General features: G+C 35.4%; 1 protein-coding gene across 1 annotated transcript; it reads right to left on the bottom strand.

Annotated features, from left to right (window-relative positions):
• Window positions 1-7,350: 7,350 nt before the first annotated feature.
• LOC145671498 (uncharacterized) lies at window positions 7,351-7,716 on the bottom strand. The gene has a single exon (XM_081740687.1). The coding sequence runs from the start codon at window positions 7,714-7,716 to the stop codon at window positions 7,351-7,353; it is 366 nt and encodes a 121-aa protein (XP_081596813.1).
• Window positions 7,717-16,175: the final 8,459 nt, after the last annotated feature.

Below are 16,175 nucleotides of genomic sequence, written 5' to 3'. Positions count from 1 at the left end.
TATTCAAACAGCGTTTAGCATAGCATCTAGTGAACCACCTTAACCCCAAGCTCTCTTTGTCGCATGAATTCTACTAAGGACAGAAGGTGAGGCACACTAATCACAAGAAATAGCTAAATGCGCAAGAGAAACAACACCAAACTCATAAAAGTCTGTTTTTCTTACAAACAATAAGAAATCAAATTATATTACCTCAAAAACATTCATATAGAAAAAGCCAGAATCACTAAACACGATTATCTCCAAATGCCACGTTAGTATGAGCGAATACAGGAACCGTTCGTTGTTGATATTTAATTTCAGAATTCAACAAATGAACAATATTTTCTGACTTTTTTTTCAAATTACTTACGTATTTCCCAGTAAACATGCAATTGTTATATCACGAACAGTTAAAAAGAGATACCATGTATTTTCTTCTATAATCACAAATTTGTTGAAATTAATAACTTACTGATATACAATTAGAATTGATTTCTTATAGGAAAAAAATATTAAAAAATCTCCCGAAAAACCTGTCTGGATGTCATAAAGAAGAGAATGGAATCTGCTAATTTTTAGTGTGTTATTTATAATTTTAGCTTAAAAGTGAAAATACTGCGAGAAAAATAACGAGTATAGATGACGGAGCAGGTAACTAAACGTTCACTAAATTAAGAAAAACAAAAACAGAACCCCAAATTTACTGACTTCCATTTATTATACTGATCCGAAGAACATAGTAACACTGAAGTTTGACATTTTTTTCCTGTATATATCCCTTTATTCGTTCAAAATAGTCAGGTAGTTGATGATGGTGTCGAAAATGGCCTCTTGGTTCGCTATAGGCACGGCACTGTCTTATATAACGTAATATTTACAAGAGACGTTAAACTCAGATCTACCGTCCTTGTTTATAAAGTATCATAGCTCATACTCCTTTCTTTCCTTTTGCTCTAATCTTTCTCCCCTATTAATATGACAGTTATAAAGAGCAAATCTTTTAGAGATCATTATTTGAAAATTAATGAATTGTTTCCTCACCTCGTCAGCCCTTATTCCCTGAAAGAAGATCGAGTTGAATAGGGCAGTCACATAGTATTTTAGATAAGTATAATTATATTACAAAATATTATGATACCAATTACGTAACTGTAGTTCATATTCCCATGCCATAAATGTTGCCAGCAACTATTGGCCCACTTTCCGGTAAATGTTGATTGTTGATGTAGCGACTTGTCGAAGGATTACCACTAGTGTGCAACCGGTTGCAGTGTTTCGTCGAGTCGAAACATATATCTAGAGTCGGTGTGTTTAAGTTACGACCGTGTAGCAACGAAGATTTATATTGGCCATTCATTAGTTTTAAAAATCTAATTTCTTCTTATTTCCTTTCTCAGCAGAAGATAATATAGTAACGTCGTTTCCGATCTTTTATATCTGGACTGATTATTTACCTAACAAAATCCTTTTAAAAGGCAACGATACTTGTAGATAGGCAAATTAGTTTGATAAAATCTATGTATATGATAGCAGTAAAATTCAATACAGGCAGTGTCTAAGAAGTGGGAGTAATTAGTTATTGCAGTTCGAATGTCTGCAGTTCTCCTTCACTGAATTTGATGGCCTTTAAAAGCGGTTTGCGGTGATAATGCAATAGGCGAAAATGGGCTTCAAATTTGCAAGATACCAGAAAGAAGAAGTTTGACGTTTCAACATTGGCGGGATCAGTTGTGTTTTGGTTTCTAATGTGCCTACTTTAGAGCTATTAAGAAAATGCCTATTTATGTTGGGATAATAAAGGTATATAACATAATGTCAAGAATCTTTTCACTACTCCTCATAAAACTCCTATTTAAGCGTCTCAATTAACATATTTATACCATTGCGACATCTAACAGTCGCCTTTAGAGTCTCTTGGAAGATCATTATCGATCTTCATTCTTGATTTGATATATCTCTAGGAAATTTATTGCAATATTTTTCTTTGAAATTACATTCCCTGTTACTCCCTTATACAGTATTCTGGATATTATATCATCATTTGCCATTTAGTATCGGCAGTACCTTTCGAGATTTCTTTAACAGTGTTTGTTTATAATGCTATGATGAGTCTTGATGGTTGATAATGCCACTTACCAACATGATGAAAGAATGCATTGGAGATGCAATCCTGAAGTAATGTAAATGTTTTTTTATGGTAAAATAGCTTTATGATTTTAACATATTTTGTTACAACAATGAGAAGTTCCTATATCAAGAACTCCCCTATTGCTACATACCGATCCTCATTCGCAGATAATATCTCGTGGTCTTTTGTGAATGAATATTGAAATAAGTTATAGATTAAATTGAAAATATTACTTTGAATGTTAGTGGATAAAGCCTGGTAGGAGAATCATTTATCAATGCTACTATTCACGACTCAATCAACTTCTAGAGGTGATGATACATGCATAGAATAGCAATTAGGAAACGTGGCGGGATCATGGAAAATAAATGAACACAAAATGTAGATCTAATAAAGGTAACTTGATTTATTCAAATTGGTAATTCTTTGACCACACACAGATACAAACCGATCAACTAATAACTGAATGACTTTTGGAAAATCTGAACAGTAGACTAATGGTTTCCAAGGACCTCACATGTGAATAGTGAAAACATTATGTATAATAAACATTCCTTCAGTGATGCTTTTAATTTTGAGGCAAATAAAGTACAGATCTTTTTATTCAACGTTGTTCTGGCGAACATTTGACTCCTTTTTAGAGCGACGGCAATGATGTACTCTTTCAGGCTTCTTTTTCTCCGTTGAGGAATGAACATTCAATTTCCGGTTCTTTAAATTCTTCGTTATTAGTTGCGGAAATATCTTTGTTTATCTCACAAGATTTGTGCTTGCCATCACACGAATTTTTGACATTAACATCTATATATTGAACTATATTTCTGTATAAAGTTAGTTGTCCTGAAAGACCTACTTGAACCTCGGCTCTTGTCATCTCTCACATACTCACCATCAACATTGAATCCCCTATGCCTTTCGAAAACACAGAAGAAAGATACGCAATTCTCTTCAGAAACCATTATCAGCGCCTCACATATTTTGTTACGAGTTTTTGTTAGCGCGCAAAAAAAAAGTCCATTCTTGGAACGCTAATATTGTATTACAATTATATTTAACTATATTACTTATATGCTTCAACGCCTACTGGAAAAAAATGCGAAGTTCTGTACTAGATATGAATGTATCTTCAAAAGAAATTAAATTAAACATTTAGTATTAGACAAATATTTCACTGTGATTTGTATGTATAGGTTGGAAAGGTCGTTTGCTCGAAACTATAATTACCCCCTATGCGAATTGTTAACCAAACTATAACATGTGCGTACTGGCTATTATGATTGTGTTTCTGTAAATCCTACTCTACTTCAACTCATGTCAAAATTAATAATAAAGCGATGTTGTCATTTTCGGAATTTATAATATCATCGTGAAATTAAGCTAATTACTCACTTTGATTTGGACACACCCTTCAATTTGAACTTAGGTATATTTATAAGTTTTTATTAATTAATTAATTAATTAATTTATTTATTTATTGTATTTGAGTGCATCTTATATGTTGTATTCAAAAGTAAAACCTAGATACACTGACTGCAACGTGTGTATGTGCATGCGTCTGCTGCAATGTACACTTATCTAGTCTCAAACCATTGAAAATTACAATAATACGCCTAATTCAAAAAGAGCATTTTTACACTGAAAACCCGTTGAAAGATTGTGTGTTAATATTGTAAATTTCTGCCCCTTACACTAATCTATTTATACAATCTAACTACTTAAAACTTCGCAGCTAATATTTAGTTCTCAAATTGTAGGTAGTTATTTCCCACTGATCACAAATTAGCTAATGCAGAGATGAGCATATAAAATATTTTATCAACCGAATTGAACAGTGCTGCAGGCATATCTGGTATTATGGCTGTAAGTACAATATGATTGTTCCCTCTGAATATGACCGTATTTTCTAAGATTTTGTTCAAAATAGTTTTTAAGCTTTTCTAGCTATCTTATATGTATGTATGTATGTATGTATGTATGTATGTACGTATGTATGTATGTATGTATGTGTGTGTGTAAAATGAGAGAGGGGGGAGGGATCAAGTGGCCTGTATATAAGGTAGGCGGTGGCAAGACGTAGAACGACTATGCCGAGGATAAATTTCAAGTAGGTAAGACTACAATTTCAGTGATTTTTATTTGGCAAAGAAAAGGCAATTTATTTGTGAAAAACACAACAGGCAAAGCGCAATTATCGTGTTGGTGTATTACAAACTAGACTTACAATAATCTTCTTATACATATTACAGTTTATATTAGAGATATCAATTTCTTTCTGTTCGATACATAAGAAGAGCATATTCTTCACATTGGTGACTTTAATAATACGCTGATCCTTGCTTTTTGGCAATGGAATAAGGTCTGAGTTTACAACACGAGTTTTAAATGTCGGGACATGAAAATTTCGTGTCGATATCAGATCCATATCGTTAAACTCGTTTTGTCTTGTTTTACCGAGAAAAATGAAATCTACCTCCGTTCGCCTTTGTTCTAGTGTAGGGATACAAAAGCTGTCTGTTAAGTGTAAGATAACTTTCGTAAGATGGATAGATTGAAATAATCTTGTATCTATATTATAAAATTGAAAGTTACTATGTTTGTGACTCTTAATCTCTTGAAATGCCCGACCGATCTCGATCCAATTTCCAACGTAGATGCGGTTCTGGCGTGGGAGTGTATTTAGCTATTTACTTTGACAGTAGAACTTAGGGTTGGGGAGGAGGGGGACAGAAAAAATAATTAGGGGCTGGTTTGGAGGGGGAGAGAAAAAATAAATAGGGCTGGGTTGGAGGGAGACACAAAAAATAAATAAAACTTAATAACTCTTGAACCACCCGATCGATCTCAATCAAATTTTCAACATATATGAAGTTCAAACATGGAAGTGTTTTCTATCATTTCATTTTGACAGTAGATTTTAGGGGAGGGGCAGGGCAGAAGGGGAAACATATGAAAATGAATAAAACTTAATAACTCTTGAACCACCCTACCGATATCGATCTAATTTTCTACATAGATAAGGTTTGGGCCTGGGATGCTTTCTTCATTTCAATTTTACAGTATACCGAAGGGGCGGGGAGGAGATATATGTCAGAAAAGTAAAAATAGAAGTGACTGTCTTTGTGACTTAATCACACTTAAACCATCCAACCGATCTTAACGAAATTTTCAACATACATGCAGTTCAGACTTGAGGTGTTTTTTTTATCATATCACTTTAACTCTAGAACTTAGCGCTGGGGGAGGGGAGAAGACAGATTTATAAAAATAAATAAAACTTAATAACTCTTGAACCACCCGACCGATTACGATCAAACTTTCAACGTAAACATAGTTCGGGGATGGGATGTTTTTGTCATTTCAATTTTACGGTGCAACCTAGGGGAGGGGGTGCGGGATGTATAGAAATCAATATTTTGTAAGACTGAAAGTGACTATTTTTGTAACTTAATAACTCTTGAACTATCCGACCGATCTCAATCAAATTTTCAAGATATATGAGGGTCGGATCTGAAAGCATATTTACTATTTCACTTTAACGGTAGATCCTAGGGGAGGAGGAGGGGAGGGGGACGTATAAATAAAACCTATTAACTTTTGAACTAACCAACCAATCTCGATCAAATTTTCAGTATATATGAGGGTCGAGCCTTGGGAGTTTTTTTATCGTTTCACTTTGACGAGCTAACGTAGCGGAGGGGGAGCGGGAGATATATGTAAAAAAATAAAAATGACTGCCTTTGTGACTTCATCACTCTTGAACCACCCGACCGATCTCAATCAAATTTTCAACATACAATAGTTTAGGGACAGGGATTACTTTAGGCTATTCAGTTTGACGATGCAACGTAGGGAAGGGGAGAGAAATTTGAAAATGTTCAAAAATGACCGATATTAGTGTTTAATCCATAGTTTTCAGGGTCGATGAGAGAAACAGTGACACTTCTCATGCTGTTTGAATCCAAGTTCAGCCATGATAGTTGAGGAGGGAGCGGTACAACGTAGGGGAGGAAATAAACATTTAAAAATCATCCAAAATGACTAATATTAGTGTCGAATCCATAGTTTTTAGTATCTGAGATTAACAGTGACAATTCTGATGCCCTGTGTCGCAGCAAGGAGGAGAGAGAGAGGGGGAGCTGTATATAATAATGATCGAAAAACACCAATCTTAGTGTTTAATCCATAGTTTTCGGGATCATTCAGATAAACAGTGACATTTCCGATCCGGTTTAAATCTAAAATCAGCCCCGCCACTTGGGGGAGGAGAATAAAGAGATATATAAAAATGATCGAAAATGGCCACTATCAGTGTCGAATTTATAGTTTCCTGGATCCCTTAAATTCCCGTTTAAATCCAAATTCAAACCTACAACTTGGAGGAGAGGAGGAAAAGATATTTAAAAATCTTCGAAAATAACCGATATTAGTGCTGAATCCACATTATTTGAGGTTGCTGAGATTAACGGAGACACTTTCGATGCTTCACATCCCGACCACAACATGCGGTTAGAGGAAATATATTTATGCATATATATATAAATGGTCAAAAATGACATACTACTGTTGAATCTATAGTTCTAATTACGTTAAGCACCAAGGTGGGGTGCAAGCGCACCCCATATTAAAATATTTATTTCTTATTTAACGCAGTGTCCAAGCTTCATATTTTGGGTTATGTCGGACAGAAGGGGGCGAAAACTAGTAAAAAGCAGAATGTTTACAGAAAGAATGAGTAATTTGTTTCCGTTTTTCAATTTGAGGTAAAAGCAACATTTTCCCTAACGACAAGAGGAATAGTCTGCGCCTGCCCTTTCTCTGTGACTCCCACTCGGGGAATTTTGTCACCAAAACTGCAAAGCATTTATAGCGCCAATGTCTAACATATTGTAGAATATTGTCATAGGCCATCGCTTGGTTTTCCGTTTGGTAGAAAATTCTTTGCACGTTTTGTCGATTGTATCGACGCCTCCCTTTGTATCATTGTAACGGTTTATTATTTCGGGCTTCCTTTCTAAACTTTCAGATATCTTCGCGTCGTGAAGTTCCGTTGATAGAAGAACAACAGCTCGATTCTTGGCTGGTACATACGACACAAGTGTATGTTTCTCAGTGAAGCCAAATACACTTGAGTATATTTCTCGTCGTATATTTGGTAAAAACTGCGATGGAATGTCAGTTTCGTTTTTGCTTATGGTCCCACACAATGTGAGGTTCTTCTCCAATAGGGCAAGCACCGAGTGTTATAGGCCATATTTATCTGGCTTATTCTTCATATACACTCTTACCGGAGCCTTCCCCCTAAACCCTACAAGTTGTTTATCAACACACAGATGTGGTCCTGGATTCATGTTTTTCCTGCAATTCTCAGCAAATATTTCAAAAATGTCCTTTACGGGAGCTGTTTTGTCTACAGCTTGTCGTTCTTCCCTTGTTTTTAAATTGTCAAATCGAAGGAATGATGTCAAAGCAACAAATCTGCTCTTTGACATTGTCGCTGAAAATATCGGTCGACAATATGCAAGATCACTCGTCCACAACATTTTGACTGCTCCTTTGTTGGCTTTCAAAGCTCCTGCAATAATCAACAAACTAATGTAAGCCGTCATTTCTGTCCTCTTTGTTGGTTGCCAGATACGAATGTTTTCAGGGTGATGTTCGTTCCATTTATCAAATACTGAAACTGCTTATCTGTATGTCTCAATCACAATAATATCAATAATTTGATCTGAAATAAAAAGCTTGAATGACTCGTCCATTTGAGTCACGGAAGCATTGTGTTGTGTAAGGCCACGTTTCTGGTGTAATACGTTATGCGCTTTATATCTTCTCTGTGTAAACGGCTCCCTAAACCACTTCTCCTTAGATTTTGCTGTCATAAAACTGCTAATATGGGCTGTATTTTCACCTTCACTGTCACTAGATGATCCATAATTCATGTAAGCACATTCTTCTTCACTTTGCAAATAGTCTTCTTCAATACCTGATTCTGAAAGTACAAACACTGGATCGTCGTAGTCCTCGTCGTCAAGGTTCTCAGGATTTCATTTTCTGTCAGATTACAACCCGATGCACGAGAAGTTGAAGCAACTGGGCTTCGTTTTCGTTTCTGAGACATCACAACGCACGGTTCAAAGTCAAGTACTAACCTTCAGCACTGAGCACTAAACAGCAAAAGAATACAACTTTGTCAAAAGCGGCAAAAGACAAAAAAAACAGATTACACAGCAGTGACATCTATGGTTAAAACAATTGAACTTAGATCAAAGTCGAACAAAACACTATCGCTAAGCGTTACTATATAATAGCGTTCACAAAATCAGCACTGCAATCAGTGTTTGCAACTCAGAAATCTCAAAAGTGAAGAAATAAAACAACAAACGTAAAGCACCAACGGGTGGTGCAACTGCACCCCACTAACAAAACTAAATATTCCTAGTCGAATTATTTGCTGAAATGTTCTGAAAGTTTTCTCAAAGAAACGTGACACTTACAAAAGCAATGTCCTAAATGCATACATTTCTGCTAAAACAAACAAAAGAATTGTGCATAAAAAATTGAAGTTGGGGTGCACGTGCACCCCCCGTTGGGGCTACGAGGGTTTTAAATTATTTATTTCAACCCAGCGTAGCGGGTAATATATACTGGTAGTAAATAATTGATAAATTTGGATTGGACTTTTCCCATTTAGTGCCGGTATTGTTGTTGCTATCGGTTCTAGATCACAGCAGCATATTCCAGTTTTAATCGGACAGAAGAGTAATATATTGTTGTTAGTCTGGTAACATTGTTAAACTTCTTTCCAGCTCTAATTATAAATCCTAACATCTCCAGAGTTTTGTTAACTATGTTCATGATATGATCATTAAATGTTAATTTTATCGCAAGCGTAACCTCAAGATCTTTCACTGAATTCAATCTATTTAATACGATCTAATTAAATAAATAATTAAATTCTACTTGAAATTTGTTTCTAGCAAGGCGCAGTCTAAACCATTGTAGGAAGGCAAAGGACATATGAATGAAAAAATGTCACTATGATCTGCATGTGTGTTTATCAGTGAATGATAAATTTCTGCCAACAAAGCAAAAACTTAATTTACAAATACGCATTATTGAAAACGCCTTTCTGCATATCTGTATGCAAGAAAGAAGAACGTTTAAAAAGAATCAAATGTAAAAGTCTGAAGAAAGGGAAATTGATTTTTTTTTACAAATATTATTTGTAATGTAAACAGTATAAGCGGAAATGTACAAAATGAAATATCAGTGTACAAAGGTACAAAATGAAATACATACACATTTACATAAAGGCACAAGCAGTGAGACGTTCCTGCCCCCTAGCTATCTGTATCACGATTACGAAAATTGAAGAAAGAAAAATATGAATATACGAATAAACAAAAATTAAATTTAAACTAATGAAAGTATATAATTGCATATAAAAGAAAAGTGAAAATTACGTATAATAGCAAGGAATTAAATCGAAAAAGATAAGAAACAATAAAAGCCGAAATAAATAAACACGCGTAACAGGGAGAGCAATCATACCTTCCACTTCTCAACGTGTTCCTTCAAATTAATATATGTTGAATCTGTTGGTTTTCGCACATTTTTGTGCTCGGCAGAAACGTAGGCTACAAAGTCACGCAGGCACCTAATAAAAATCCACTTGCACATATTTCCATGAGGGCCGATTCTCTAGATGTGTGCCTAACTTTGGAGACCAAGGCAAGCAAAGAGGTTGATGCAGAATGCCGAAGTGCGCGATGGTCGTGATTCAATGGACATCAATTTCATGGTACCAAGTGGGTAAGTGTTGTTCTCATTGTTAAGATGACAGATATTGTTTCTTTATAACTATAAATATGCAAGAAGTAATCGCTAATCATGATGCAAATAGCTAGAGAACAGGAATTAATACATATACATGCTCATTTGTGACTCCAAGTGCAAGTGTAATAATCATTTTTCTTTAATTTGGGTGTGGTACATAATGTACTTGCAGAATCCAAGTTACTTCTAATCATTTAGTTGTAAGATACCAAATAAAGCAATGTAGTGTAATAATTTCTTGCTAAAGTAACAATTTCACTTACCCATTCCACTGATAAGGCCGTGCACTAACACGTTACTTAATTGAAATACTATCAGAAAATAAGTCGAAAAAACTTCCAATGTCCATTATCGTTAAATGATTTTTTAATTCACTGACACAAGTTTATAAATATTAAACACCCAGTGTATTAATTCATGTATCTATTTCGGCCACCAATAGGAAACGCATAGTAAAAAGTAATACTTTTCAAATATATGCAAACTACCTAACTAAAATGCATAAAGCTAAAGAGCCCTCAGATTCTCTCACAGTCTCTGGGCCATTTTGTAAATGTATATATAAATATGCATGTCCATTTATAAATGTGATATAACTCTAATAATGAGTGTTACATTTTCTTTTATTAATGTATGCTTATTATGATGAGAACCTTATAAGATATTATCGTTTTCAACCAATGAGAATATTGTAACATATTATCGTTTTCAGCTAACTTTGAATCAATTATTTGCAAGATAGAAGATGCATTGCAGTGGAATGTATTAAACATTCTGATAGGGTACCATTTCATACCAAACTGACAGTTGCGTTTAAAAATACCGAGATTAGAGATAAGAGAGTGTATATTTAATTGAAATATCTTAAGAAAATAAGGATCAAAAGTATTTCAAATATACATCACCAATGTAAATTTCTTCGCGTTAAATTGCACTACGTTTCTTCAATTAACATCCGCTCTAATGTTACTACCAAGATTCATAATATTCATATTTTGACCTGATTTCGGAATAACTTCTGAAAACAATAGTTTTTACTCCTTTATGTTCATCTTCATCCCGAACAATACACATTAGTTTCACTTATGGATTTCACTTTATATATTTATCTATATCACCATTGACACTTTCTGTCTAGAACCATAATCGTAAATATTACCACACATAACGTACGTTTCGAACTGGTTTTTATACAAGTTAATTATAAAGTGAAGTACATAATGGTAATTTGTTAAGTGGGATACGTAAATGTTATGCCAGGTATATTTATTTATTTATTGAACAAATTCCCAGATACAGCATAACTTTGCCATTTTACACAGGGACATGCTAACAAAAGAAAGAAAAAACAACACAACAATAACAACAACATAGAAAAAGAGTGTAAGAGTAAAACTATTCCGTCAAAGCTTGTTTAATTGCTCTTTCAAACACTGGGTAGCTCGAACAAATGTCCACATCAGCTGTTACATGATTATAAAAGTTTGGTATTCTATAAAAAAGAGACCTCTGTATAACAGCCAACCTAGGACGGACAAGATGGAATAGATGGGTATTCCAGGTGATGCGGGAAGGGACACGTAAGGATAGTTCCTGAAGTAATATTTCCTATCTTAAGCTTCCATTAACTATTTTATGTAGATATTTCAGGTCAGAGATAATTCTGCGTACTTCAGGAGTCTGAATATTAAGATGTCGCAAGAGCTCCTTCTTAGATAATATTCGAAGTGCAGGAACACGAAAACGGACTATTGCGATGAAGAAATTGAGAACAGAATCAAGTCTGGAGAGATGTGTAGGTGCTGCCATGGCCCATATGGAAGAGCAGTATTCGATCTTGGGCGCTATTAAAGTCTTATAAAAAGTTGCTAATGAAGAAACAGTGCGTAGTTCGGTGAATCGATAAAGAAGTCCCAACATGCGCATGGAATTCTTTAGTATTGAGGAGATGTGGTCAGAGAAGGTGAGTTTTGAATCAAAGATAACACCAAGATCGTTATGATTAGCAGAATGTGTGATAGGGGAATCGTTGATATGGTATGTGGAGAGAACAGGAGACTTTTTCAAAGTAATAGTAATACTATCACATTTCTTACTGTTGAGTTTCAAGTGCCACATTTCACACCAACACGTAAGGTAATTTATGTCTTCCTGTAGAGCAATTGTGTCATGGAGACATGATATTTCTCTGTATAACTTACAGTCGTCAGCAAAAAGCAGAAGGCCACTAGGTTGAGCTGATAAGTGCGCGTAGAGATCATCCATATACAGAACAAACAGCAGAGGCCCAAGTACACTCCTCTGAGGCACCCCTGAGATCACGGGTTGGGGGTTAGAAGTCGCCCCTGAAAGAACAACTCTCTGTTTACGGCCCTTCAAGTAGCTTGTGATTAGAGAGAGAAATTTGCCATGTACATTAAATCTGTTGGAGAGTTTATGAAGAAGATGAATGTGACTGACAGAATCAAAGGCCTTCGAGAGATCAAAGTAGATAACATCTAATTGAGTATTGTTATTCATACATTTGACTGCACAGGAAAGAAGAGTACTTAAGTTTGAGAGACTTGAGCTTTTCGGTAGAAAGCCGTGCTGAGAACTATGAATGTAAGGTGAGGTGAATTTAAGTAACCTGTCTTTGATTATTTTTTCGCAGATAATTGATATTACAGAAAGAAGAGATATTGGCCTATAGGAAGATACATGATCTTTAAGTCCTGATTTATATATTGGGGTCACGTGAGCTAGTTTCCAACTGGTGGGATAATACCCTTCCTTGAAGCATCTATTGAATAAGATAGATAGAGGAACCGCAATAACTGAAGCAGTTTTGTTGAGAAAGAGAGGACTAATTTTATCAGGTCCAACTGATCTATGTGGAGATAACTATAGCAAGAGAGCCAGAACTTCGCCCGGGGTGGTAGAGAGAATGGATAAGGTGTCCGAACAGATGGGGCGGAGAGGGGGGAGATGGGTTGTAGAGGGAAGAGAAGTAAATGTTTTGCAGAAGTAGTTATTGAAGAGGTCTGGTCTTTGATCGTCACTCGCTTCAGTATTTTCATCTTGAACTGTTGCCGGTATGCCCGGAGATTTTGTTCTAGATTTAATTACAGACCAAAATACTTTAGGATTACTAATAGTAAAATCACCAATTGAGTCCATGTATTCAAAATATTTACGACGCTGTACCTTCTTGGCAAGACTTCTAATTGTAGCAAAGTTTTTTTTATGTGCAGTCACTTGGATGTGATTTCCATAGAGTCCAGGCAAGCTTTTTGTTTTTAAGAAGTTCACGAAGTTCATTGTCGTACCAGGCCGGAAACCTGTTCGATTTTGATGCTTTCACCTACAACGACTCACCAAAGGTGGTCGCCAACCCTGGTTCGGCTAATAACATAAGTAAATCTTTAGTGGCCGTAATTGTTCACACCTTAAAATATCTTCCGTAATTATATCCACTAGTATTCTCACCTTTTATACTGAAATTACAAGTCGATGATGAGTAGTAAAATAATTTATTCGTTGATTCTCTTTTAACGTATATTCACACAAACTGTTTTGCAAACAAACATGTTAATTATGTGTCTATAAACAACTACCTAGCAACCAACTATACAATAATGTATATTTCTTACATATATTAAAAACATTCTTCTTTTGTTATTTTTAAATTAACATTATATCAGGTATAGTGCTTATGTAGAAGCACTTTCTGCCCAAAAATACAGGTAATTATCAATCGATACAAAGTATCTCGTTGTACACCAGCACAAAGTCCTTTATGGCTGAGTGGACAACAGATGTAAATAAGTCCACAGCGTCGTCAACAGTTCCTACCTCTAACAAACACCAAGGAAACAGTTCAATAGCCCGGCAGATGTCACCCCAGGGGGCTTTCTTCCAAAGAAGTTGTGACCTACTTTTGAGGGGCTGGTTTGTAGTAGTGGAGGGGAGGAAATCGAAAGAAACATCCAAGGAATCGTGATCCGAAGGGAAAAGATTTCTGCATGGGACAACACAACGAGGTTCTAAGTTAGAGAGAATATAGTCAATATTGCTATTATTGCGGGTATTATGCATATTATGTTGATCTAGATCAAGTCCATGAATAAAATTGTCCATGAAATAACTGTCGTTTCCATCTTTAGCGACGCCATGCTTGCTGTCCTGCCACGTGATGGAAAGGTTGAAATCACCCAATAGGATGACGTCACCGTGTGACAACGCATGTAACAGTGAGTCATGGCAAGCTTCTAAGATGTGATGGGGGTGTTCTTGTGCGGCCTATAGAAGCACCCAATAAACACAGAACGACGCTTTGGAATAAATACTTCCACCCAAATGAGTTCACAGTCCGGTTCGAGATCCAGTCTTCTCTTGCTCTTCCACTTATTATTTACACAAATCATCACTCCACCTCCACGAGTTATGCGGTCTTTACGATAAATGGTGAAATTATTAGAAAAGCTAATTTCACTGTCGGTCACTGATTCATTCAGCCACGATTCGGTCACTGCGAAACAATCCAGTTCCCTTATCTCACCTAGGTTCAATGAGCACTCAAGTAATTTGTTTTTAATACTACGAACATTTTGATAATATATATTGAAAGCACTGGTGTAATATGGACAGGGTGAAACTTCTATTCAAAACTAAAGAAGTTACTCGCTCTGCGTACGAAACAATCTAATTATTGTAAACTGTATTTAACATTCATTTCGGGTTCGTTCAAGTCTATCACATACAGCATGGAAAAAACAAACGACCAAAGAAAATATACATTGCTTCTTCTATCAATGGAGCGTTTCCTTAATTGCCCTTACACCTTCACTTTGACTAATCTTTAAATTTTCCGTTAACATTGAAGATTAGAAATAGGTTGAATTAGGATTTGAAAGAAAATAAAAGTTGTCACTAATTTCGGTAGTCACTTCCGAAAATCAATTACATAAAGAATAAAGGAAAAACAAATGAAAAATAATACCTAGCAAATCTATGCACAAAATATAGAGATGTGCATATATTGATGCACATGAACATGTTGTCCAACACGTTTTTTCCAGCATAATATTCCGCTTGAATGAAAAATCTTTTAGCAATTAGATTTATTCCTGTATAAAAAAGTGACAGTAGAGTTATATGAAATGTTGGGTTATTATAAGCAGAGTAACTAACCGGCCCGTAAAAACGGGAATATCCCGTCTTTTCACTACCATTCCCGTTTGTCCCAATAAATCTCTCGGACCGACAAAATGTAACATATTTACATACTGTTTTATGGTGCCAATTAAAAGACAAATTTTGGTTGTTTGAATAGACAAGGAATTTTGAATGTGTTTACAGAATTGAAAGCTAATGTATCGTGGCGGACATAAGTCTTTGACCAGGTAATGGCGACTGCTTTGAAACAAATGCATAGTATGAGAATTAAATCTGTCATATCTGTAGTTTCGTGTGAAGAAGAAACAAACTTGTAAACTAAAGGTTTAAGAACAGCTCATGTTATTATATATAAACCTGGCCCAAGAATATTATCTTTTATCATCATAAAAGGAATACGAAAAACTTCCTGATACGAAGAAAAATAACATACATCTTTGCAAGCGGGGGCAAAGGAACCCAACGTAGCCAGATGAAAGACATATCATTTACAGCGTAGTGATCGTTGTTCACTGGTCAAGGCGCTTGGCCAGTAACCTGGAGGTTCTTGGATTGAATCCACGTCGGGCTAATCTTTTTACATTAGGAATTTTGATGGCGATTGATCGACGACGACACATGTCTTATTATATTCAAATATTTGAATACTCGGATGTTTCAATCCTTGAACTATCAAATCTTCAGGAATAATACTAATTATCTCGAAGAAGATTAAAAATTAAAAACTTATTATCGCTCAGACCATACCATCACAAGCAGAAACGTGGCATTTGGCAAACAATATTTCGGTCTTGTTTAATGTTGCCCATGAGAACAGGAATTTCTCATCTCGATTCTAAAATAAAACAAACAAAATCGGGATGAGACATAACATTTTACATTCGAGACGGGACAAGGTTAACTCAAATTATCGTTTCGCTTTGGATATGACAATCGAGACGAGACGAAAAGTATCGTAAAGATTTCTTGTCTTATCTCGATTCTCGGAATAGTGTATGACACTCTTTAAGTAACAATTCCTCTGTAGACTGAATCTTATACGTTATTTTGATATTTTGTACTTCACATCTGATTG

Source organism: Thermobia domestica, chromosome 15 (genome assembly GCF_964235325.1).
Source record: "Thermobia domestica chromosome 15, izTheDome1.hap1.1, whole genome shotgun sequence".
Taxonomy (NCBI): Eukaryota; Metazoa; Arthropoda; class Insecta; order Zygentoma; family Lepismatidae; genus Thermobia; species Thermobia domestica.
This window is presented reverse-complemented; position numbering and strand designations above follow the sequence as displayed.